The sequence below is a fragment of the Grampus griseus genome (assembly GCF_964374135.1).
Source record: "Grampus griseus genome assembly, chromosome: 2".
Lineage (NCBI taxonomy): Eukaryota > Metazoa > Chordata > Mammalia > Artiodactyla > Delphinidae > Grampus > Grampus griseus.
In genome coordinates, this window is record NC_139018.1 from 100,209,306 (window position 1) to 100,236,747 (window position 27,442).

Here is a 27,442-nt window from a genome sequence, read left to right on the forward strand (position 1 = left end):
GGGAAGCCATACATTTGTCAAAGAACAAGAGACATTCCACACAGAAGTACACTTGGGAAAGGATGGCCGGGGCCTGGTTTAGAGGAAATGGATTATAGGTGTAGTCCACTGTAGTAGGTGGGAGGCAGAGAGGCAGAATGCAGAAGGTGCTGTCTCAGGAAGCCATGATGCACAGTGGCAGATCAAGGGAACTTCACAAGCTTAAGATACTTGCAACAGTGAATTTTTTCCAGCTGGTATTCCACATTCACACAAATGATGCCCTGAAAGAGTATTGGATGGTAGTAAAGTGAATTCTGGAAAGATGATAATGTTTGGTTTATTTAGGTTCTTTTTAGATGCCAATGAGTCAAAGGTAAAAACAAAACAAAACACGAAATAATTAGAAATACAGAGTTAGGTCTCAGGAAAACTAAGGAATGAAACTGGAAGATTCAAAGTTGAAAGGTAAAAGTGACAGTGGTTACATTACGAAGAAAGGAAATGTAAGGAGGTGAGAAGAGCTGAAGGAAGGTAATGAATAGGAGTAGGCAAAAAGGAAGAAGAAAAATAGTGGTAACGGTTAAACACAAGCTGAGGAGAACAGTTTCAAAAGTGAGTGACAGGGCTTCCCTGGTGGCGCAGTGGTTGAGAGTCCGCCTGCCGATGCAGGGGACACGGGATCGTGCCCGGGTCTGGGAAGATCCCACATGCCGCGGAGCGGCTGGGCCCGTGAGCCATGGCCGCTGAGCCTGCGCGTCCGCAGCCTGTGCTCCGCAACCGGAGGGGCCACAGCAGTGAGAGGCCCGCGTACCGCAAAAAAAAAAAAAAAAAAAAAAAAAGTGAGTGACAACAATGACTCTAAAGAAGTCATAGGGTAGTAAGAGTGAAAAAAAAGTGAATAAATACGGGGATCAGTACTTGATAATCTTTAAAGGGGCAGTGTTAGTTGGTAGGTGAGGATAATACTGAAATTAAAAGGTAAAGAATATGCTAGTAACAAATACTTTTTACAAATGTTCATGGTAATAAGAAGACAAGAGATAAGGAAAGTAGGGAGTAAGGACAAGTCTCCCTCATCTTAAAAAAAATACCTGAAATCATCTGTAAGCAGAAGGAACCTGGTAGATAGAAGATGAAGTTGCAAATTAACTGAATGAAGTTGTGGAAGAACTAGAGGAGATAAGGGGCACGGTTAACTTTGGAGAAGTAGAACATGTTTGATTTCTGAGATTAATGCCTGGATAAATGTAACCGGAAAAAAATTTGAGGCTGAAAAGATTAATTAAAAGGATGACCTCCAACTGTGTATTTGTAGGCCATGTTAATAACTAAGAGAATCCGAAATAAAATCTTTAGAGTACCAAAAAAATGTTTAATCAGATACTGTAGGTAAGAATAAAGAAGTATTTAAAAATAAAAAGATAGGACCCAATTCAAGTTAAAGATCATGAGTCAGAGTTGATTGAATCAAGCACTATTTGGGGGTCTAGAATTGAGCATAAAGTTCAGAAGAAGATGGTCAAGTCTTTGGCCTTTATGCCAGGTAAGCATGACTAAATGTGTAAAGGATTCTAGAACAAAAACAAAGCAGCAATCAAAACAGATGACCCTGAGGGTGAGGATGACTATAGTTAGATAGGTGCTGCTGGACTGGAAAAAGAACTCAAAGCCCAGAAAGTCATTGGGAAATGGGAATTCAAAAGAAATGAACAGTATATATGACAAGATTAAAATAGTACTGTGGTAAGAAAGGGGGTACAAGTCTAAAGGTGATGTAAAGCACTGGCACTAAAGAAGTCAAGTTACCATAATGTCAGGCTAGTCATCAAGGGGGTTAAAAAACTGTGAGAGAGGTGCCGGAGCCATCAAGAAACGTGGGAGAGTCCTTGAAAGGAGTACCTGATAATGACCAGAAAGTAACACAGAGGTCATGTTTTGATCTATAAGAAAATCACTTTTATTAATCATATTCTAACTTTTGAAAAAACGGAACCTCACTTTGAATAATCAACCTAACTGGCTTATATCTGAACAACTTTTGACTATTTTTTAAAATTTTATTTATTTATTTTTAAAATGTTTTATTCTCATAATCTGTCACTATTTTTTTTTTCTTTTTTTTTTTGCCACGCCACGTGGCATGTGGGATCTTAGTTCCCTGACCAGGGATGGAACCCACACTCCCTGCACTGGAAGCGCAGAGTCTTAACCACTGGACTGCCAGGGAAGTCCCAATATTTGACTATTTTTTAAAAAATAAAAATCCATCCTGAAGGATGCCCCAACTAATGAGATACAAATGAAGATAACATAGGCTATGAAGGCTCTCTCTGCATAGAATACTCTAATTATCTAAGTTGAATGAATTAAAGAAAAGTAATTCCAACAATGGCATCATGACTGAAATAGTCTCTCATTTCACTGAATGAATGCAAGGAGACATGGCTTGATGGATGGATGGACAGACAGACGCATTACAGAGAAAAAGAGAGAGAGAAACAGACTCAATGAAGTTTCTAACATCACTGAAAACCCTGGAATCTCTCAAAGTGACTGCTTTGAAGAGAATAACACTCATGAGATTACATGTATTTGTTTCATAAATATACTTAAAACATTTACTTTTCTGTCTTTGGAAGTAACCATGTTTGAAAGTTCTATACGAAAAAAAATTCCCATAGAAAAACTATTTTCCCTAACAAACCTATCCTAATTTCATTAGTCTAACTGTTCTTAAAATTCGAGTTTCCAGGAACTTCATGAATTACTATGCCGAAAAATAGTGCCAGGAATCATCTTAGAAGTTTTCTTAGAAGAGAAAAACTGACTTCTAATAGGATAACTGTTTTCAAAAACAAACTTGCTGAACTGTAATTTTAATTGGTAATTATAGATGTTTAACTCATCTTACCTCATCATATGATTCACATAGGCTTTGCTACAGCTAGTGTTGTATCTGCAAAAACTACAGTGGACATATGTAGGAAAATGGTTTGCAAAATCTTTTATTTCAGAACAACACTCAATGCACTTGTGAACTCCCCGACGACACCTTATAGAGATATAAAGAAAATGATAAAAATATATTTTAAAACAAAAATAATAAGGGACCACCTTATTAATTTTCTGTTAATTAAAGCTAAGGTGTTTAAATTAACATCTTCAAACAGAGACTTATTTGAAAAATCTGCTATGGAACAGCAGCTAGAATAAGTATAAAAAATCTAATATCAGCTAATGTTTCTTACTGGAAAAAAGGGATTAATCAATTGGTTAAATTAACCAATTCAAACATCACAAGATATAAGCACAACATAAAACACCAGTGTAATAAATGAATATTATAGAAAAACAGTAATTCAAGTACTGTTCAACTGTTGTAAAAAATATTTTTTATTATTCGCTTGGCCTTAAGTGACAGTGTATAAATGTACAAGAGAGTTGTGTAATAGGGTAAATTTATATTAAATAAAGTTTTTATACTTAAGATTAAATTAGTATTGCGTATCAAGAATAAAAGATTACCTTAAATTCCTCAATGCTGTATTGACTTTACTTTTTTTATTGCTACTAGCCAATGTGCTTTGTTTCTTTTGCATATTAGATATTTTTGATTTGTATTTAGATTTACTTCCATTAGGCTTACTTGCATTAGGTTTACTTGCAATGGATTTAGTTATATTAGGTTTACTTGTGTTAGATTTTGTGGGATTTTTAGCAGTTATATTTTTAGTCCTTGGAGGTGAGAGCTGAAGGGTAGAAGTGCTTGCACTAATGGTAGGTGTAGTTGAAGATCCTGATTGAAGAGGGCCAACTGAAGCTCGAATAGTAACCTACAAAAATGAAGATAATATTTGCTTTAGAAAATTAATCACTGCATTACTGTTAAAATATCACTGCATAACGAAAAGTTAAACATCAAGTTTTTGGAAAGGGCAAGTATAAACTGTAACTGGTAAGTCTTCCATTTATTCTAAATGTTCATATCAATTAAATGAAATTAAACTTGATATTTACTCACTTGTAATCTTACATTTTTGTACTGATATCAGTTATATGTTAAGAGTTATTAATGGATAATTAGGAGTTAAAGCAAATTATATGAATATTAAAAGAGCACATTCCATAGCTATTTCTATGCTCTGATATAACTAAAAATTCACAAACACAGAGGTCAAAATTTAAATCTCAAAGCCTAGAAAGGACTGTGTTACCCTTCGATAACTATAAAACAAAGAGATCTACAGTAAATGTGACTTCTTTCCAGGGGCTCATTGGGCAGGATTTATGTTTACAAAGGTTATGTGAGGGGTTATATCAATTCACTATACTGCAGGGCGAGTTTAATAATATTTAGAATTTCCTTAAAGGAAGCTAATACAAGACTTAACATTTGGTATTAAGAAATTATATTTGCTGGTTGACAATGAAAAACACAACTGTTCCAACTTTCTCATTAATCATTTGACTATACACCCCCCCACAGCCTATGAGGAAGTACCATGAAAAACATGTGCTTTAGTATCATACAAAGGCATTGGACTAGGAATCAAAAGACCTGAGGTTAAAGCTAATACCACTCCTTTCTAGCCATATGACCTTGAATCAGTAACATCCTCTCTAAGCTCCTTTATCTATGATAAGGAACAATACTTCCCTCGTCTACCTCACTGGCTTACTATATGGATTAAATAATAGAATATATGAATAAACATAACAAAAGCCTAATTCTAAGGTGCTATAAAAACATTTAGTATCATTATTATTATTATTATTAAGGGAAAATATGAGAGAGGACTGCACTGCTTACATTAGTGTTCTGCATGTCTAGTCCCAGCATGGAATGAATGGATTGCAGGGAAGGATGCTGGATAGCTTCTCTTGCTCTAGGTCTTCAGAGCATGGCTTTATATTGTTTTAGTTAATTCAAATAACAGACATACCCACATTCAAAGGTAAGAACCCAAAGCCAAATATAAATGTTTTGGGGATTATTTCACTTTGGATTATCCATGCCTCTGTTTCCCTCCACTGGAGCAAATATTCAAGAGCTGACTGTGTATAAAGAAGTCAGAAAAAACAGAGGTATATAAGGCAAAAAGGGAAAAGTAAATTACAATCATCAGTATGCAGTCAGACATGTGTTTGCTCACTTAAAACATAATGCTATCCAGCAGCAGAACTTGCTTCTCTGAGAGTAGACTCAGTAATAACAATTTCAATAAACATCTGAGAACCTACAGCATTCAAGGCACTATACCAGATGCTGAGGACACAAAGATAAATAAAACATGATTCCTGATCTCAAGCATCTTACAGTTTAACAGATAAAAATGACATATACACTGCCAACTGGAATAGCTCCAAAATAGCCTATGTAACATTGACATAACCCATTAACCCTGGAACAGTTAATCTAGCTATACTTTTTACAAAGGAATACCACTCTAGAGTTGCACACACTACTGACCAAAAAGCAATGGTTAGAAGTTTTATTCCTAAACATAGGAATGGTAAAACCTAAAATTAAAGTCTTAATTAAATCAGAAATCATTTTTAAAGTATTCTATTCAATAAATAAAACCAGGCAGGAGTTGTCTATTATCATACAAAATGTTAAAATACAGCATATTTGAACTCACTTTTGTTCCTGGAGGCAATCCTTCTAGTTGTTTAGGTTTTATAAATGTCCGATGATGCTGAGTCTTGTGATCCATTTTCTCTTTGCATGTTAAAAACTGTAGTCTGCATTTTGTACAACGATGTATTCCTTTTTTCTGTTTAGAAAACAGAAAAAGTGAAGAAAAATAATTTCTACAACCACAAATATTGTGTCCTGAAACTGCTCTGATTTAATTTTAATGATACTAATTTTAAAACTAGCATTTTACATCTCTTAACATATATAATAGCAAAATATTGTTTTATTTTTTAAAACATTCTTTGCATTAGTATTTAGGTTTCAAAAATGTCTGTTACTATCCAGAAATTGAACATGAAAGTTGCATCAATAGATTCTAATTAAAGTTCTCTCAATAGTGCTATGAAAGCTCTTTTTTTTTTTTTTTTTTGCGGTACGCGGGCCTCTCACTGCCGTGGCCTCTCCCGCCGCGGAGCACAGGCTCCGGACACGCAGGCTCAGCGGCCATGGCTCACGGGCCCAGCCGGTCCGCGGCACATGGGATCCTCCAGGACCAGGGCACGAACCCGCGTCCCCCGCATCCGCAGGTGGACTCTCAACCACTGCGCCACCAGGGATGAAAGCTCTTTTAATTACAATTTTAAAGTACTTAGACACATGATACTGTGAAAATGAACTATACTACATTTTTATCCTATAAAAGAGTAAATTCTTTTTAACTTTTGCTATTTCTAGTTGGTTGACAAGTTGGAAATATAAATTCAAATAGCCAACCACAGATTTCAGAGAAAGTTGTTATAGCAATGGTTGTATAAAGCAGTGTTGTCTAATAAAACTTTCTTCAATGATGAAAACGTTCTAGAGCTGCATTACCCAATACAGTATCAACTAGACATATGTGGTTAATGAGCACCTGAAATGTGCCAAGTGCAACTGAGCAAACGAATTTTAAATTTTATTTAATTTTAATTAATTTAAGGTTAAATAGCCACATACAGCTAGTGGCTACAACATTGCACAGTGTGGATATGGAAGCATAAATAAAAACAACTATTCCCAATCCACTTACTGGCTGAGACCCCTTGACTAAGTCCCTCCTCAAACTTAATCCTGTTATTCCACAGATGGGAAACAGGACCCAAGAAAAATCCAAATCACTTTCCCATAGCTATTCAGTGACAACTGCCAGACACCTAATCCAGTGTTCTTTCTACTACACAATATCAACTACAATATTGATATTTATGCTCTCATTAATTTAAAAATTATATATGTATATGCAAACATATATATAAACTGAAACAACATATAAATACAAAAGAATGTTTTCTCTAAAGCTACGATCTGCCAGATACATCACTATTTCCATTTAAATACAATCAATCATTTATAAAATTCGAACAGATAATACACTGGGAAGTACCTAGCACAGTACTGGCACACACCAGGCGTTTCATAAATAAAAGTTCTTTTCAAAGTTCAAAGCAATATATAAATATAATATGTTTGTATTGTATTTTAGGTGCATCTTTAGACTATTTTAGAAGTGTGATGCATTCTTGGAGGTAGAGGCAACTTAAATTCACTCATATTTGCTCAAAGAAGAGGAAGAAAAAGAGAAAACGTGGGCAAGTAACAGATACCAAGTCAAGAGGACAGAAAAAAAGTTCTCCAGAATCCAGTACCCAGAAATCTTTTCTCTATCTATAATCCCTCCCGAGGTTACCTTTTCATTTCACCGCTTTAAGTATCATCTATCCAACTACCTACTTGATATCACTACTTGATGTCTAATATGCATCTCAAACCAACAGGGACAAAACTGAATTCTGGATTTCTTCCCTACCTCCCTGCCTCCCAAAATATGTTCTTTCCTCAGTCTTCACCATATGACAATATATGAAAATTCCACTCTTGCAGCTGCTTAGGACAAAAAACTTGGTCACTCTCTCTCACATCCCATATCCAACCCAGTAATAAAAGGTGTCAGCTCTACCTTCAAAAACTGTCATAATATTTCCACTTATTACCTACAACCACTGCTACAATACTTGTCCAAGACACTCAACTTGACTAATAATAACCTCCTATGTTCTCCCTTTCATGTTCTTTCTTCCCTATGGTCTATTCTCTTCACAGCTGCCAATGATCTTAAAACATGGCAGATCTTTCACATGCCTAAAATGCTGATGGTTTTCCAAAGTCCTGATTCTGATTTACAAGGCTCTATATGAATTGGCCTGCATTCTATTGCTACAACCTTATTTCCTACTACTTTTCCTCTTATTACTTTACTCTGCTCCAGCCACAACTGGCCTCTGTGATGTTCTTTGAGTGCTCCAGGTACACACTCACTTCACTCCCGATATAATGTTACTTCTCCCAGATTTCCTCACAGCTTACTCCTTTATTTCCTTCAGAGAGGCCCGTTTTTGGCCACTATATATACAAGACAAGGCCACTATATATACATGACATTGCTCTAATAATGTCATCTCAAATACAAGTTTTTGCTCAGCTATAATTTTCCAGTCTTTTGTAAATAATCATACAAATTGTAAATTTCTTGAAGGATGCATGATGATCCTTCTTATTGATAGATTTTCCCCTCTTAACTGCTGGCTCTCTACCTCCTAGGTGCTCCAAATACACAAAAAAGAAAACTGGACACGCATGTCAAGAGAAGACATGAAACTCAGGGTATAAAAACTGATTAAAAATCACACAGCCAGGGAGGAGCTTCAAGATGGCGGACGAGTAAGACGTGGAGATCACCTTCCTCCCCACAAATACATCAGAAATACATCTACATGTGGAACAACTCCTACAGAACACCTACTGAACGCTGGAAGAAGACCTCAGACCTCCCAAAAGGCAAGAAACTCCCCACGTACCTGGGTAGGGCAAAAGAAAAAAGAAAAAAGAAAAAACACAGACAAAAGAATAGGGACAGGACCTGCACCAGTGGGAGGAAGCGTGAAGGAGGAAACGTTTCCACACACTAGGAAGCCCCTTTGCGGGTGGAGACTGCGGTGGAGGAGCGGGGGTAAGCTTCGGAGCCACGAGGAGAGTGCAGTAACGGGGGTGCGGAGGGCAAAGTGGAAAGATTCCCCCACAGAGGATCCGTGCCGACCAGCACGCACCAGCCCAAGAGGCTTGTCTGCTCACCCGCCAGGACGGGCGAGGGCTGGGAGCTGAGGCTCCGGCTTCGGTTGGATCCCAGGGAGAGGACAGGGGTTGGCTGCGTGAACACAGCCTGAAGGGGCTAGTGCGTCACAGCCAGCCGGGAGGGAGTTTGGGAGAAAGTCGGGACCTGCCTAAGAGGCAAGAGACTTTTTCTTGCCTCTTTGTTTCCTGGTGCGCCAGGAGAGGGGATTAAGAGTGCCGCTTAAAGGAGCTCCAGAGACGGGCGCAAGCGGCGGCTATCAGCGCGGACCCCAGAGACGGGCATGAGACGCTAAGGCTGCTGCTGCCGCCACCAAGAAGCCTGTGTGCGAGCACAGGTCACTATCCATACCCCCCTTCCGGGGAGCCTGTACAGCCCGCCACTGCCAGGGTCCCGTGATCCAGGGACAACTTCACCGGGAGAACGCACGGCACGCCTCAGGCTGGTGCAACGTCACACTGGCCTCTACCGCCGCAGGCCTGCCCCGAACTCCGTAACCCTCCCTCTCCCCGGCCTGAGTGAGGCAGAGCCCCCGAATTAGCTGCTCCTTTAACCCTGTCCTGTCTGAGCAAAGAACACACGCCCACAGGCGACCTACACGCAGAGGCGGGGCCAAATCCAAAGCTGAAGCCCAGCAGCTGTGCAAACAAAGAAGAGAAAGGGAAATCTCACCCAGCAGCCTCAGGAGCAGCAGATTAAAACACCACCATCAACTTGATGTACCCTGCATCTGTGGAATACCTGAATAGACAAGGAATCATCCCAAATTGAGGAGGTGGACTTCAGGAGCAACGATATATTTTTTTTCCCTTTTTCTCTTTTTGTGAGTCTGTATGTATATGCTTCTGTGTGTGATTTTGTCTATATAGCTTTGCTTTAACCATTTGTCCTAGGGTTCTGTCTGTACGTTTTTTTTGTTTGTTTTTGTTTTTTAGTATAATTTTCAGTGCTTGTTATCGGTGGATTTGTTTTTTGGTTTGGTTGTTCTCTTCTTTCTTCCTTTCTTTTTTAATTACTTTCAAAATTTTTTTTAATAATTACTTTTTGCTTTTATTTTAATAACTTTTTAACTTTATTTTATCTTTTTCTCTCTTTCTTTTCTTTTTTCGGCTTTTTATTCTGAGCCATGTGGATGACACGCTCTTGGTACTCCAGCCAGGTGTCAGGGCTGTGCCTCTGAGGGGGGAGAGCCAAGGTCCAACATAGACCTCCCAGCTCCACATAATATCAAAAGGCGAATATCATCTCCAAATCAACGCCAAGACCCAGCTCCACTCAACGACCAGCAACCTACAGTGCTGGACACCATATGCCAAACAACTAGCAAGTCAGGAACACAACCCCACCCATTAGCAGAGAGGCTGCCTAAAATCATAATAAGTCCACAGACACCCCAAAACACACCACCAGACGTGGACCTGCCCACCAGAAAGACAAGATCTAGCCTCATCCACCAGAACACAGGCACTAGTCCCCTCCACCAGGAAGCCTACACAACCCACTGAACCAACCTTAGCCACTGGGGGCAGACAACAAAAACAACAGGAACTATGAACCTGCAGCCTGTGAAAAGGAGACCCAAAACACAGTAAGTTAAGCAAAATGAGAAGACAAAGAAACACACAGCACATGAAAGAGCAAGGCAAAAATCCACCAGACCTAACAAATGAAGAGGAAATAGGCAGTCTACCTGAAAAAGAATTCAGAATAATGATAGTAAAGATGATCCAAAATCTTGGAAATAGAATGTAGAAAATACAAAAAACGTTTAACATGGACCTAGAAGAACTAAAGAGCAAACAAACAGCCATGAACACCACAATAAATGAAATTAAAAATTCTCTAGAACGGACCAATAGCAGAATAACTGAGGCATAAGAAAGGATAAATGATCTGGAATATAAAATAGTGGAAATAACTACTGCAGAGCAGAATGAAGAAAAAAGAATGAAAAGAACTGAGGACAGTCTCAGAGACCTCTGGGACAACAATAAACGCACCAACATTCGAATTATAGGGGTCCCAGTAGAAGAAGAGAAAAAGAAAGGGACTGAGAAAATACTTGAAGAGATTATAATTGAAAACTTCCCTAATATGGGTAAGGAAATAGTTAATCAAGTCCAGGAAGCACAGAGAGTCCCATACAGGGTAAATCCAAGGAGAAACACGCCAAGACACATATTAATCAAACTGACAAAAATTAAATATAAAGAAAAAATATTAAAAGCAGCAAAGGAAAAACAACAAATAACATACAAGGGAATCCCAATAAGGTTAACAGCTGATCTTTCAGCAGAAATTCTGCAAGCCAGAAGGGAGTGTCAGGACATATTTAAACTGATGAAAGGGAAAAACCTACAACCAAGATTACTCTGTCCAGCAAGGATCTCATTCAGATTTGACAGAGAAACTGAAACCTTTACAGAGAAGTAAAAGCTAAGAGAATTCACAACTGAACCAGCTTTACAACAAATGCTAAAGGAACTTCTCTAGGGAGGAAACCCAAGAGAAGGAAAAGACCTACAATAACGAACCCAAAACAATTAAGAAAATGGTAATAGGAACATACATATCAATAATTACCTTAAATGTAAATGGACAAAGTGCTCCCACCAAAAGACACAGATTGGCTGAATGGATACAAAAACAAGACCCATACATATGCTGTCTACAAGAGACCCACCTGAGACCTAGGGACACATAGAGACTGAAAGTGAGAGGATGGAAAAAGATATTCCATGCAAATGGAAATCAAAAGAAAGCTGGAGTAGCAATTCTCATATCAGACGAAATAGACTTTAAAACAAGGATTATTACAAGAGACAAAGAAGGACACTACATAATCATCAAGGTATCAATCCAAGAAGAAGATATAACAATTGTAAATATTTATGCACCCAACATAGAAGCACCTCAATACATAAGACAAATGCTAACAGCCATAAGAGGGGAAATCGACAGTAACACAATCATAGTAGGGGACTTTAACACCCCACTTTCACCAATGTACAGATCGTCCAAAATGAAAATAAATAAGGAAACACAGCTTTAAATGATACATTAAACAAGATGGACTTCACTGATATTTATAGGACATTCCATTCAAAAACAAGAGAATACACTTTCTTCTCAAGCGCTCATGGAACATTCTCCAGGATGGATCATATCTTGGGTCACAAGTCAAGCCTTGGTAAATTTAAGAAAATTGAAATTGTGTCAAGTATCTTATCTGACCACAACGCTATGAGACTAGATATCAATTACAGGAAAAAATCTGTAAAAAATACAAACACATGGAGGCTAAACAATGCACTACTTAATAACCAAGAAGTCACTGAAGAAATCAAAGAGGAAATCAAACAATACATAGAAACAAATGACAAAGAAAACACGATGCCCAAAATCTATAGGATGCAGCAAAAGCAGTTCTAAGAGGGAAGTCGATAGCAGTACAATCTTACCTTAAGAAACAAGAAACTCTCAAATAAACAACCCAACCTTACACCTAAAGCAATTAGAGAAAGAAGGACAAAAAAACCCCCAAAGTTACCAAAAGGAAAGAAATCATAAAGATCAGATCAGAAATAAATGAAAAAGAAATGAAGGAAACGATAGCAAAGATGAGTAAAAGTAAAAGCTGGTTCTTTGAGAAGATAAACAAAATTGATAAACCATTAGCCAGACTCATCAAGAAAAAAAGGGAGAAGACTCAAATCAACAGAACTAAAAATGAAAGAGAGGAAGTAACAACTGACACTGCAGAAATACAAAGGATCATGAGAGATTACTACAAGCAACTCTTTGACAATAAAATGGACAACCTGGAAAAAATGGACAAATTCTTAGAAATGCACGACCTTCTGAGATTGAACCAGGAAGGAATAGAAAATATGAACAGACCAATCACAAGCACTGAAATTGAAACTGTGATTAAAAATCTTCCAACAAACAAAAGCCCAGGACCAGATGGTTTCACAGGCGAATTCTATCAAACATTTAGAGAAGAGCTAACACCTATCCTTCCCAAACTCTTCCAAAATACAGCAGAGGGAGGAACTCTCCCAAACTCATTCTACGAGGCCACCATCACCCTGATACCAAAAACAAAGATGTCACAAAAAAAGAAAACTACAGACCAATATCACTGATGAACATAGATGCAAAAATCCTCAACAAAATGCTAGCAAACAGAATCCAACAGCACATTAAAAGGATCATACACCATGATCAAATGGGGTTTATCCCAGGAATGCAAGGATTCTTCAATATATGCAAATCAATCAATGTGATATACCATATTAACAAATTAAAGGAGGAAAACCATATGATCATCTCAATAGATGCAGAGAAAGCTTTTGACAAAATTCAACACCAATTTATGATAAAAACCCTCCAGAAAGAAGGCATAGAGGGAACTTTCCTCAACATAATAAAGGCTATATATGACAAACCCACAGCCAACCTCGTGCTCAATGGTGAAAAACTGAAACCATTTCTACGAAGATCAGGAACAAGACAAGGTTGCCCACTCTCACCACTATTATTCACATAGTTTTGGAAGTCTTAGCCACAGCAATCAGAGAAGAAAAGGAAATAAAAGGAATCCAAATCGGAAAAGAAGAAGTAAAGCTGTCACTGTTTGCAGATGACATGATACTATACATAGAGAATCCTAAACATGCCACCAGAAAACTACTAGAGCTAATCAATGAATTTGGTAAAGTAACAGGATACAAAATTAATGCACAGAAATCTCTTGCATTCTTATACACTAATGATGAAAAATCTGAAAATGAAATTAAGAAAACACTCCCATTTACCATTGCAACAAAAAGAATAAAATACCTAGCAACAAACCTACCTAAGGAGACAAAAGACCTGTATGCAGAAAATTATAAGACAATGTTGAAAGAAATTAAAGATGATACAAATAGATGGAGAGATATACCATGTTCTTGGACTGGAAGAATCAACATTGTGAAAATGACTATATTACCCAAAGCAATCTACAGATTCAACGCAATCCCTATAAAACTACCACTGGCATTTTTCACAGAACTAGAACAAAAAATTTCACAGTCTGTATGGAAACACAAAAGACCCCGAATAGCCAAAGCAATCTTGAGAAAGAAAAACAGAGCTGGAGGAATCAGGCTCCCAGACTTCAGACTATACTACAAAGCTACAGTAATCAAGACAGTATGGTACCGGCAGAAAAACAGAAATACGTATCAATGGAACAGGATAGAAAGCCCAGAGATAAACCCACACACCTATGCTCACCTTATCTTTGATAAAGGAGGCAAGAATATACAATGGAGAAAAGACAGCCTGTTCAGTAAGTGGTGCTGGGAAAACTGGACAGCTACATGTAAAAGAATGAAATTAGAACACTCCCTAATACCACACACAAAAATAAACACAAAATGGATTAAAGACCTAAATGCAATGCCAGACACTATCAAACTCTTAGAGGAAAACATAGGCAGAACACTCTATGACATCAATCACAGCAAGATCCTTTTTGATCCACCTCCTAGAGAAATGGAAATAAAAACAAAAATAAACAAGTGGGACCTAATGAAACTTAAAAGCTTTGGAACTTATTCCAAAGGCAAAGGAAACCATAAAGAAGATAAAAAGACAACCCTCAGAATGGGAGAAAATATTTGCAAAAGAAGCAACTGACAAAGGATTAATCTCCAAAATTTACAAGCATCTCATGCAGCTCAATATCAAAAAAAGAAACAACCCAATCCAAAAATGGGCAGAAGACCTAAAGAGACATTTCTCCAAAGATGATATACAGATTGCCAACAAACACATGAAAGGATGCTCAACATCACTAATCATTAGAGAAATGCAAATCAAAACTACAATAAGATATCATCTCACACTGGTCACAATGGCCATCAACAAAAAATCTGCAAACAATAAATGCTGGAGAGGGTGTGAAGAAAAGGGAACCCTCTTGCACTGTTGGTGGGAATGTAAATTGATACAGCCACTATGGAGAACAGTATGGAGGTTCCTTAAAAAACTACAAATAGAACTACCGTATGACCCAGCAATCCCACTACTGGGCATATACTCTAAGAAAACCATAATTCAACAGTAGTCATGTACCACAATGTTCATTGCAGCTCTATTTACAATAGCCAGGACATGGAATCAACCTAAGTGTCCATCGACAGATGAACGGATAAAGAAGATGTGGCACATATATACAATGGAATGTTACTCAGCGATAAAAAGAAACGAAATTGAGTTATTTGTAGTGAGGTGGATGGACCTAGAGTCTGTCATACAGAGTGAAGTAAGTCAGAAAGAGAAAAACAAATACCGTATGCTAACACATATATATGAAATCTAACAAAAAAAAAAACAATGGTCATGAAGAACCTAGGGGCAACACGGGAATAACTACTCAGACCTACTAGAGAATGGACTTGAGGACACGGGGAGGAGGAAGGGTAAGCTGGGACAAAGTGAGAGAGTGGTAGTGTATATATGGACATATATACACTACCAAATATAAAATAGATAGCTAGTGGGAGGTAGTCACATAGCACAGGGAGATCAGCTCGGTGCTTTGTGACCAGCTATAAGGGTGGGATAGGGAGGGTGGGAGGGAGGGAGATGCAAGAGGGAAGAGATATGAGGATATACGTATATGTATAACTGATTCACTTTGTTATAAAACAGAAACTAACACACCATTGTAAAGCAATTATACTCCAATAAAAATGTTAAAAAAAAATCATGTAGCCCATACAGTTGGCCCACACATCTCCTTCATAATTATCATTCTTCCTACATCTATATCTCACTCTGGAGCTTAATATAGCATATGGGGAAAATGATGTTAAATCCCCATAATGAAATAAAACTACTGTTTTATACTTTATTCTCCCTTTGAAAATTAAAAGCCAAAGAAGAAATACAGAGTATCAAGAATAGTGTTTCTCAAACTCTGTTCCGCAAGAAATGTTAATAGGTATTGAGCAAATAAAGGGTTCAATAGCTAAATAAGTCTGGGGAATACATATAATATCATTACTTAGAGATTTACAATGTTCATTAGCATATTAAAATTTCTGAGGAATCCTGTTGTGAAAAAGAAACAACGATTTAATTTTGTAAATCTAGGCCTTTACCAAATTCATTTACCAATAGCAATTGGTGGGGGGGGGGGGGGCGGGAACATGTATTAACAACTGATGGAAAATTGCCGGGGAAACCCAGAATCGAAAGATCTTGCCAGAACTCCTCAAGGATAGGTAGCAACCCAGTCACAACATAGGTGATCCCAAATTTATTTGGAAATTCTACTTTTATGATCTCTCCCAATGAAGAACCACAAGCCGATTTCATGATTATCTAATGACTAGAATGGAAAGCAAAGTGAGCACCAATGCTGAATAAACTGACATGCCAGTTTAATCAATAACAAGAAAATGTAATGAGCTAATTAGTGAGGTGGCAAAACTTGATTACATGATCATACTGAATAAATCCACTGACTTCTGGTTTTGGCAAAGGCGCTGTTATTGTTCTTTCAAGCACTTAAGAACAGGATCAGTGATGCATTAAACTTTTCAGCCCAAAGGATGACTTAACTGCTTCAGGAAAAGAACCAGTAAGTAAAACATCAGAGTTCAAGAGATGGGTATAAGCACTAATACTGGGTCCCAAAAATTACGCAGCAGAACTAAATACAGTTCTTTGCCAGAGTTCATATATCAAGCAGTAAGTGTCACTACTGCTTCCTCTATCCCTGGCAGCTATAAAAAACCACTCCTGGTCAATGATGCCAACATGTCTTATAATATGGGAGCTAAAAGTGGGAATAAAGTTTGAAGAGAAAGAGGAAAACAAGATTATGAGTCATCAATCTTCTTTATCAGTTCAAACTCATCTTTTCCCCTGCTCCTGATAATTACCTTTCCCAGAAGGTAATTCTTAGCCTCGAAATATCCAATCTTTTGGATATTCTTCCACTCATTTTCTCTTTTTTCCTTCATTCCAAGGTTTCCTATTTCTAGCTATCTTTCAGAATTTTCATGTAGGAACCACATCATCACCAGAAAGGAAGCAAGGAAAAGAAGTGGAAGTTTCACAGGTAATTCAGCATAAATTACAAATTAATCATGTCATTTGGAACAATGCTGCTTCCCTTGCAGAACAAATCTAACCAATGTTCTAAGTCATAATCTATCTTTTCTCTAAAACAACATTAAAGGAATAAAAACTGGCAAATCTCACCTGATGCTTCATGTAATGATGCATATAGGGTGTTGCAATTTTAATAACTTTGAGGCAAAACGGACATAGCAAGTTCTTAGTGTTTTCATGGGATGTTCTAAAATGAGTTTCTACATCAGAAAATGATGATGATCTATAATTGCAAACCTACAAAAAAAAGAGATTTAGTTTAACTTGAAAACTTATAATGATATCCAATTTCAAAGTTAAGAATGATAGGTCACTTGTTCAGAAGAATATTTTGTACTATTAATTCAGCTCTGATGCCTACGCAACCAAGAATTCCATTAATGCAAACATCGAAAGATAATCTTTGAGACAGAAGCGTCATTACCTTTCAAAGCTTAAGGATACTTCCCCAAATATAACTACATTCCCTTATTTTTATCAGATATTTTATCTGTCACCCCCAATCTTGACTTGAGTTTTCAAACTCTGACACCTCTGGTACTATAAAGTTCTTCTGCTATATAAAATAGCATCTTCCTTTAGATTATAAATGGCCTCCAGGCTATGGAAGTGACAATTTATTTTTATCTTACTTTCTCATTCCTCCAAATTCTGGAAAAATACTAGTCCCAAAGCATTTGGTAGGGTTCTCTGAAGTAAAAGCATTGTATATTTCCCGTGTATGCCTACATTCTTCCCTACAGGGTAAGATAAGTTCATGTTTGTCTTTCTGCCACAGGGCTTTTCTTTGTCTAGTACAGGAGTGGGCAAACAATGGCCTATGGGCCAATTCCAACTGTCTGCTGACCCTACATAACAATGTATGAGTTATGCCAAGGGACTTCCTACTAATAAATTATTTACAGAAGATACTTTAATTTTAGCAACCAATTTTATCGAAATGGTTAGAAAAATAAAATATATTTCATGATGTGAAAATTATATGAAATTCAAATTTCAGTGTCCATAAATAAAGTTATATTGAAACACAGTCATACCCATTCATCCACTTATTGTCTATGGCTGCCTGTGTGCTACAATGGCAGAGTTGATTAGTTGCAACGAAGACCTATGATCCTCAAAGCCTGAATACTTACTATCTTGCCCTTTATATAAAAAATTTGCTGATGCCTGGCCTAATAGGTTTAAATCTTGTAACCAAAACAAAAGATAATAAACAAACCAAACAAACACGATGTATACAATAAAATATGTGTATACCTGGCAAATATATGGCATTTCACCAGGTTTATGATTGTCCTTCATATGTTGTAAAAGAATATGCTCTGTTTCAAATGATAATTCACATATTTTGCAAATGGCTGAAAGTGGGGGAAAAAAGACATTACACCATTTTAAGATATATATATACACAGAAGTATTCAATCATTATGTTGTACACCTGAAACTAATACAATGTTATATGTCAATTACACTTCAATTTTCTTAAAAAGTATCCTATCGAGGCAAATAAACAAAATCAGATATATACATATGTAATTCATTTTGTACATCTATATCAACAACAATAATAACAGTAGTAGTATTGGTGGTGGTGGTAGTGGTGAACAGTTCCATAGTTGTTAACTGTGTGCCATGCACAGTTCTAAGGACTTTACTTACATTAACTCACTCAGTTCCCATCAAAACATTATGAAGCAGGTATTTTTATTATCCCCATTATTCAAATATTAAGTGACCTGTCTGAGATCACATTAAGATCACATATTAAGAGGCAGAGCTTGGATGTGAACCCAAGCTGTCTTGCTCCAAAATCTGTGATTTTAACTACCGTTGTATTTACTTTTCTTATTCAAGTTTAAAAGAAGGGCACTGATTTCATATTTGAAAACTATTATCTGAGGCTTCTAATTTAGTCCCCCACATGTAATGCACAGGTTATTTACCATAGTGAATTACTTACAAGAGGGACTTTAACTTCAGTAACTAATTTTATTTAAAACTTTATATAAGTTAAAAATTAACTTTTTCAACTTTACTCTCAAATTTCAAAGTCATCTTCTTATTTTTCTAACACACTTGTTCAGAGTTCAGTAACAAACTTTTCTCAGAGTTTACATTGTTAAAATCAAAATACTCAATACTTAAATGAAATTGTAACTTACTAGAAAATTCATGGGGTGTGTGTGTACTTTCAATGTGACACTGCAGTTGAAATGGTGTGGGAAACTGACGGTAGCAGTGCTGGCAGGTGGTGTGGTTTTCCCAGCTTTCACTGCTCTGCTTCTCAAGTTCCAAATGATGTTTCATGTGGTTCATAAACCTATAAATGATTGTCAACAGGTGCAAAAATTCAGATTTAAAAACAAAAATCTCACAAATAAGTACTTGAATCTAAATCTTAAAATTAGAGATATGATTACTGAAAATAAAATCTCAAAAGTCCTAAAGTCCTCTAGAAAAGTGTGCACTTTAAATAATCACTTTTATTAAGTAACTAAGTCAACATCTTTTCATCCTTGTTTTAAAATAAATAGTTATTATGAATTTGAAATATCACTAATTTGCTCTCTTGATCATTTCAGATTATTAAAATTTTTTTAAAGATAAAACAGCAGGTTTCTTCTCCATACAAGAAATACTACTTACATTTTTAAATAAAATACTGAAAGGAAGGAAACTCTACCACCAAAAGCAGCTACAGAGTCATGAGAGAAATCTCTTAAGCTATGAAGATATACATTAAATTCTAGCTGCTTAAAAGACAAATTACTGGTATTTTTACTTGTGTCTTGGTTTCTAAATGCATGTAATAGCAATTTTAATGCCTACAATTACAAGAACCTTTTGTCTTATTTAATGATACTGGTTTACTGTTAGCAAAGACTGTTCATTTTAACTTGCAGACTGTGCCCTTTGTAGGCAACGTCCATTTTTCAGTTTTACATTCTGCTATTTCAGCTTCCCTAAAAAGGCTTCTTATGAGCAGGAACTATGACCTTCCACAACAGAGAGTGCAATATAAATGGGAATGCCTATTTAAAAGAGCTTACTGAAGCTTTTTGCTGAATTTGAAAGTAAAGTTATTCAATCAAAATAACAATTTTTAGACGGGGTCAACTATTAACAATTACTCACTTTGAGTCACTACAGGAAATAATGTTGAAATTAAGTGATAATATCATCAATCTGGAAAGCAATCATCATAAAGGTTATAACATTTATTTTTTTTCACACCTCACATAACGCTACTCTTTAGTACAGGTTATGGTACACTTTGAAATATCTTTTAGACTTCCTTTGGTTTTTACACCAGCTCTACAAACACCTATAGGAAATCCTAGTCTTGGCTAAATATTTAGATATAGAGAAAATGTCATGAGCCATTAAACGCTCAGCTTACGACTTTCAGCAATTAAAATGTATCTAAATAAAATGATTTCTTAACTAGCAAGCTTTCTCTCAATTATTATATGGGCCCCCATCAGGAGCTCATACTACTTAAACCAACATGGAAATGAGGGAAACAAAAAAAGCAAACATCTTGCAAGGATATTCACAGAATAAAATAAACCTGTTCTGGGTGACACTCAATGTAGGGGAAAAAACACCATACGCTGACAAGGCAGAGAACAGAAATCTACAGCTATCAGCTTCTTACCATTCTCTACAAATATCAATTTACCCTCCCAGTTTTTACTACCAAGGTAAAATATTACTTAACATATTGAACTTCTTTGGTTATAAACTGTTTTCTATTAAGGTTACATTTACTAAACAATCAGTATTTCAAAAAAAGCTCAATTCCTGGATGTTACCAGGTGCTGCTTGCTTAAAATTTCTAGATATTAGGACACTCTAGAAATATGTAACTAGTATTCTGAAACAATAACAAAAAAAAGAAAATTTTTACTTTCATATGTTTAATATTAATGTGTTAATCTCAAAGGAAAATAAAAAAACTACTGCTGAAATAAATTCTAATATCATATATATATAACATTTAAGAATAACAAAGAACTAAGCAGGGGAGCCATATTTCTATGCACTTTACTATATTAACATGATTTTTCTCGTGTATTTTACTATTAAAATGGTAAAAATGTGAAAATAGGGGAAAGAGTTCTATTGTAATATTGTTTCAGTGTTATATCTCGAAGTACAATATTCCTTCTGTTAAGCTACTGGGATCATTAGCTATTGATGGCTGTTAAAACTTGATGAAAGGAGATAAATGTGAAAACTTATATGAAATAATATACGTAAAAGAATTTTTAAAACTATAAAGCACTACCATAAAAAATAATTATTATAGGAGTTTATCACAGTGTATTTCAGGGTTTTTCTATATGCTTCTTCTTGGACCCAAGAACTCACAGGAAAATAAAATAAATGCTGGGTCTACAAGTAAACTACAGGTACCTAAGAATGCTAATTACAAATAATAGTCACCAAGGGTAAATATAAAAAGTTATGCATACGTATGTTTGTACACACACATGCCTCAACTGATGGAAGTACATTGACATCTGCAACTTACTTTGAAATGCATAAAAAAACCCAGATAGTTTGAAGGAAGGATGAATAGCTATATGATGAAGCAAGTACAGTTAAATGTTAATGATAGAATCAAGATGATGAGTATACAAGTGTCCATTACAAAATATTTTTAAATTTGTTGAATGTTGAAAATCTTTATAATAAAATGATGGTAAAAAACCTTACCAAATATAAATGTCAAGCTATGTAACCAATAAAAATATCAATCAATATGTCTTCTCATTTTATTCTTGTAACTAACTCTTTTATGGGATTTGAGCATTAAACAAGATTAGTATATAAGACGTCAAACTGGACAAAACATAAATAGGTGGTTCTTCTTGTGGTGTGAAAAAAAATAAAATTCAAAAGCAGCTAAATATGAAAATTATCTCATGAAAATTCCTAGATCACTGACAATATAGGTAAAAGAAGTTAATTTTGTTTTATTTGAAATAAAGTTTGTCCTTTCTTAAGTTATTTTAAAGAAATACAACTAACTGGATCCAAGAGTCAACTCTAAAATATAAGAAAGGACAAAAGCTTTTTAACAAGAGAATATGTCTTCATTCTTAGTGCAAAGTGTTAAAATCTCTTATCTAGAATAACGTTTAAAAATGCAAGATAAAGATACAACATTTATATCTGTAGCATTCCAATTTTCAAGTAGAGATAAAAATAAATGCTAACATACCTGATATTATTTTTAAGAATTTTCAAGCAACTGAAGCATTTAAAGGTTGTGTAAGTCTTCTGTTCTTCCTGGACATCTCCTTCATGTTTTCCATAATAAAAGTCATTAACTAACATGATCAGTTTTCCTTTTTCTGAATCAACAGTCTTACTTTTATTTGCTGTACTTGAAAATTCTGTTTTAGCCAGTCCCAAAAAGTTATTTATCATGTCTGGACAACAGTACTGAAAGAGAAAAAACAGAAGTCTTATTTATCTCTTAAAACAATTAGAAACCAAAAATACGGTTCTTTGTTTACAACTAAGGTCAGACCATGTAAAACTATGCTTGGCGATATATCTGGAAAAATATTCACCAAAAGCTTGTGGTGCGTATACATACTCTCAAAATCTCAAACAATAAACATCTATTATCTTAATTTAAAAAAAATTTTTTAAAGAAAGAAAAGAAAAACCTTAAAACCAAGACTCGACTATTGATCTAATAGTCTTTTCCTTATAATTTCTTTTCAGATGTAAATATTTAACAACATTTAAATTAAAACTAAACATTGTTCATATCCATGCCATGACAGAGTACAGAATGGAAATGTAGTTTTACATGCTATAATGTATATGTTTAACTATATATATACTAAATATCATAATATCTGGTTGGAACTGGATATTGAGCACAGCTAACCTGCCATTTCTTAGACTCAAGGTGCTAAAAAATGCATAGGGAAAAAATAAAGAACCATCGGTCATGTCTTGAAAGCTTCAACAGTTACATCTTGAAATCTAGAATGCTTATATATTTGACGGGGAAATTTAGTTCCTCATCTGGAAAATCAAGATGTCATATAAACTGGTTCCAATATGAAACACTTTCATACATGAGCTTTTTTTTTCCAACAAGATAATTAATTTATTGTACATAATTTTCAGTTTTAGAATATCTCTAAGGCAGTTTTACTCAGAGGGCTATCCAAGGAAGACCTGCATTAGAAAAACCAGAAGTGCTTGTCAAAATGCTAATTCCTGGGCCTACTTCAGACCAATAAGCCACAAAGTCTAGAGGTAGAGCCCAGAAATCTATATTTTTTAACAAGGCACCTACGTAATTCTTTTACAACATAAACCAACTGACTTAAACTCTTCCTAAACATGTTAGCTCATAAATTAGTAGCATCATAAGAAAGTCTGAAAATCTAAACACAACTCTATTCCATTTCTAAGAATAACAAAATCCACTTCCTCTCCTGCCATACTGAAATGTTACATTATTGGTGAAACTTTCTGTGTCACATGAGAAACTGGACTTTTGATGCAAGACAGACCTATAATATTTCCTTCGATTGCACTTATTTTGTTCACTTGTCAATTCTGAAACCTACAGAGGAAAAGAACACACACAAAAAATCTGAAATAGATCCAAAAGAGAGGAGAAAAAAATACTAAATAAAATGAACTGACAAAAAAGTGACATAATTTATGCTTAGGAGTTAAGGTTGCACCCATAAGCTTAATTAGGATAAGGGTATTAATTCTCTAAGACAACATGACCCTCTGTAGTCTACCACTCTGAATAAACACAATTGAAATGAAACCACAATAAAAAGAGGGAAATGAGAAAGGTTTTGCTACCTATGTTTCTAGATTCTTCTTGAGACACATAATATTTAAGAGCTCAAACTTAAGAAAGTCACACTGGGGTTTCCCTGGTGGCACAGTGGTTAAGAATCCACCTGCCAATGCAGGGAACATGGGTTCGAGCCCTGGTCTGGGAAGATCCCACATGCCACGGAGCAACTAAGCCCATGCACCACAACTAGTGAGCCTGCAATCTAGAGCCTGCGAGCCACAACTACTGAAGCCCGTGCACCTAGAGCCCGTGCTCTGCAACAGAAGAAGCCACTGCAATGAGAAGCCCACGCACTGCAACAAAGAGTAGCCCCCACTCGCTGCAACTAGAGAAAGCCTGCTTGCAGCAACGAAGACCCAACACAGCCATAAATAAATAAATAAATAAATAAATAAAATTTATTTAAAAAAAAAAAGTCGCACTGTTACAAAGGACTTTAGAAAGCTAAAGTCTAAAAATGTTGTTTTTGACTTTAAGGACAAATGGAGAAAAGGATGAGTCAGAGTAAACTCACCAACACTATTAGAAAAATGATTTAATATATGTCTTACTACAAATGATGTGTATCAGTAACATCATTTTGATAGACAAAATTCCTCATCTTGGGCTTCCCTGGTGGCGCAGTGGTTGAGAGTCTGCCTGCCGACGTAGGGGACATGGCTTTGTGCCCCGGTCCCGGAAGATCCCACATGCCGCGGAGCGGCTGGGCCCGTGAGCCATGGCCGCTGAGCCTGCGCGGCCCGAGCCTGTGCTCCGCAACGGGAGAGGCCACAACAGTGAAAGGCCCGCGTACCGCAAAAAAAAAAAAAAAAAAAAAAAAAAAAAAAAAAAATCTTCATCTTATCTGCAGTTTTACTATAGGGATGATCTCAAACATCAATTGGAAAAAATTATAATGCACAAAATGACGTAATACAGAATAGTCTCACTAATTAGAAATGTGGAAAATCTTATATACTCAAACATTAAATCTGGCTTTCAGACTGTATGAGTTACTCTGAGTCATATTTGAGAATTGATTCTCTTCTGAAATCTATAAAATAATCTATGTAATCTACAGTAGAGTGTGCTGCAAGGTTTATATTCTCCAGAAATGTCTAATTTAGTACATCTATAAACGTTTGTTACCCTAAATACTCATAAATGCATTATAGACGATAAATTGTTTGCTGTTCTTCCAGTTTCTTTTTTGTTCTACAGAAAAGATAGGACCAGATTTTAAAAATAAACATGCAAATCTCATTCACAATATCCTTTAAACAATGTTTCATATTCCTATAAAATAGCTGAATGATAAACCACTGACAACCAAGAATGGATGAGGTGCACTGAAGAAGGTTGGGGGATTTAGTAATTGAGAAGACAGTATCTTACAGAAAATATCCAAAAGGCAAGAAAGTAAGTTAAGAAATGAGAACTAGGCTTAGATTTAAAGTTTTATGGTAAGACAGAACAAGTGATGGATGGCACGGCTGAGCTATGGCCCAACACTAACTGGTCACCTTTTATTCAGCCCTAGTACCCTTTTGGTTCTAGCCCTTCACTGTAACCCCAGGTTCATCCCTCATTTCCTGGGTTAGTCATTCTGCAAATATTAAACACTTTAATGCCATATACTATAATTTGACAAACAGTAGATAACATCTAAACACCATTCTAATCTTTACTCCTCCCAATAGATATACCATGTTCTGTTGCTTTGTTAGTACCTAAAAATTTAGATGGGATTTCCAGAGCAAAGAAGGGGTACCATTTTTAAATAGTAAAAAAAACCTTCCCATATGGTCATCCTACATAAGTCAACATTTTTCCCTTCTCCTTGTGAGATACATCCAAAAAACCACAACAACCAAATTCCAAAAATTTAATTTTCATTAAAACTCAAAGTCAGAATCCACAGACTCCACAACATATGAAAGCACTACCAAAAGCAGCCAGATCAGGCAGAAGACAGGCAGCTGGAAGCCGACCAGAGAAGTCAAAAGAACTCAATGTTAACAGACCTTAGAAAGTGTCAGGAAAACATATATTCTAAGGTGAAATACACATCATGAAGTGCAAATCTATGTTCTTTGTTTGCAAAACCAAGTGTAGGAGCTGGAGCAAGAAGGATGGCAGAAATTCCTCAAACCTCATTCAGTACAGAGAAACAGAAAAGGAATGCTACACATAAAATCAGACACACAAGTTACACTTACAGGAAGAAGTTGTATAAACCAGCTAATAGGCTGTGAGATTATCCTGGCAACTTATGCTTCCCAAAAGGAGCTTTGTACAAAACAACTAACCCAAGAAAATCTAACTTGTTCAATATGATAGGAACTTACATCTAAACAAAAATACTTTAAGATAAACTGAGGAAGTGTAAAATTCTCACAAAAACACCTTAGAGCAGATGCAGATGAAAATAGGGGCCAAAATTTTTGCCATAAATTTAAAAAAACTTAATGAAGCAACTGTGTCTATTCGGAAAACCAAAAAGCAAGAAGAGATGGCAAGACATAAAGAGTGGCAAAATCAAGAGTAAAAGTAGAGAAAAAAAATAAAACCAGATAGCTAAACACAAATTAGAAAAGTACACAGGTGAACAGATGTTGGAAAATAAAATAAATTAGAAAAGCTTAGTAAATTAAAAGAAAGAGGGAAGGGGAGGGGAGAGGAGAGGAGAGAAGAAGGAAGAGAGAAAGAATTAAAAGGATTAGGAAGAAAATCACAAATATGCCAAAGGACATTGAACAAATGAACAAATGAGTACTGGACAACACCCAGCCCCCCAAATAACAAAACAATTGTATGGAATTTAAAGATACAAATCAAGAAAACTGCACTAAAATAAAGGAAGACACAAATTTACAAGCTGAAAGAACATGCTGTATGTCAGAGAAGACTGATCCAAAATTCTCAACACGAAGTCACTGTAGAATTATCAGTCTTTCAAAATAAAGAATCCTCTGGACAGCCAGGCAAAAAGAGCAAATCATTTATAAAGGGCAAAATAATTCAAACTTATCCCAAATTCTTAACAACAACATTAGATATTGTAAAACAAAAGCAACATTAGATATTGTAAACATTTGATATTGTAAAACAAAAGCAACACCAGATATAAAGTGGGATCCAACTTTATATCTGGCCAAACTGTCTTTCATGAATGGACTATAGTCAAACTGTTTTGAACATGAAAGAACTCAAAGAATACTGTTCTCAGGCCCTTCCTCAGGAAATTACTATGGGATGAACTTTAGTCAAACAAGAGATAACCAAAGGAACCATAACAAAAAGACTGGTGATGAGCACTGAATATATTTACTGTGGAAAAGGATTAAAACAAATATGGACATAAGGTTAAGAAAACTGAATGAAAATGTCATATGCCCTGACAATGGAAAAATGATACAACCAACAAATAAAAACTAAAAGGAGGTAAAAGGACAATAAGTATGAGGTAAAGAGAGTTCATAGATCGCTTTACATATGGTAGCAGTATATCAAGGAATATAATTTAGAGCTACCAAATAAAGAAGTGCAGGTATGAGCATTTTCAATAGTACAAAGAAATAGTACACTCAAAGATAATATTGACTAAAATCAGTAGGAGAGAAGGTAAGGATGGGGTTAAGAA

At 35.9% G+C, this 27,442-nt stretch overlaps 1 protein-coding gene across 7 annotated transcripts in view; it reads right to left on the bottom strand.

Annotated features, from left to right (window-relative positions):
• ZNF280D (zinc finger protein 280D) overlaps positions 1-27,442 on the bottom strand; it is a 119,322-nt gene that overhangs the window by 48,776 nt on the left and 43,104 nt on the right. For 6 of the 7 annotated variants that reach the window (XM_082647887.1, XM_082647888.1, XM_082647885.1 and 3 more), the window contains 7 exons: positions 22,198-22,421; positions 19,130-19,287; positions 18,225-18,325; positions 17,055-17,201; positions 5,625-5,759; positions 3,508-3,815; positions 2,894-3,034 (listed from right to left, as the gene is read on the bottom strand). In XM_082647887.1, the coding sequence (XP_082504013.1) occupies positions 2,894-3,034; positions 3,508-3,815; positions 5,625-5,759; positions 17,055-17,201; positions 18,225-18,325; positions 19,130-19,287; positions 22,198-22,421 (1,214 nt within the window). The remainder of the gene's footprint in view (positions 1-2,893; positions 3,035-3,507; positions 3,816-5,624; positions 5,760-17,054; positions 17,202-18,224; positions 18,326-19,129; positions 19,288-22,197; positions 22,422-27,442) is intronic. The other variant, XM_082647889.1, reaches the window with a different exon arrangement.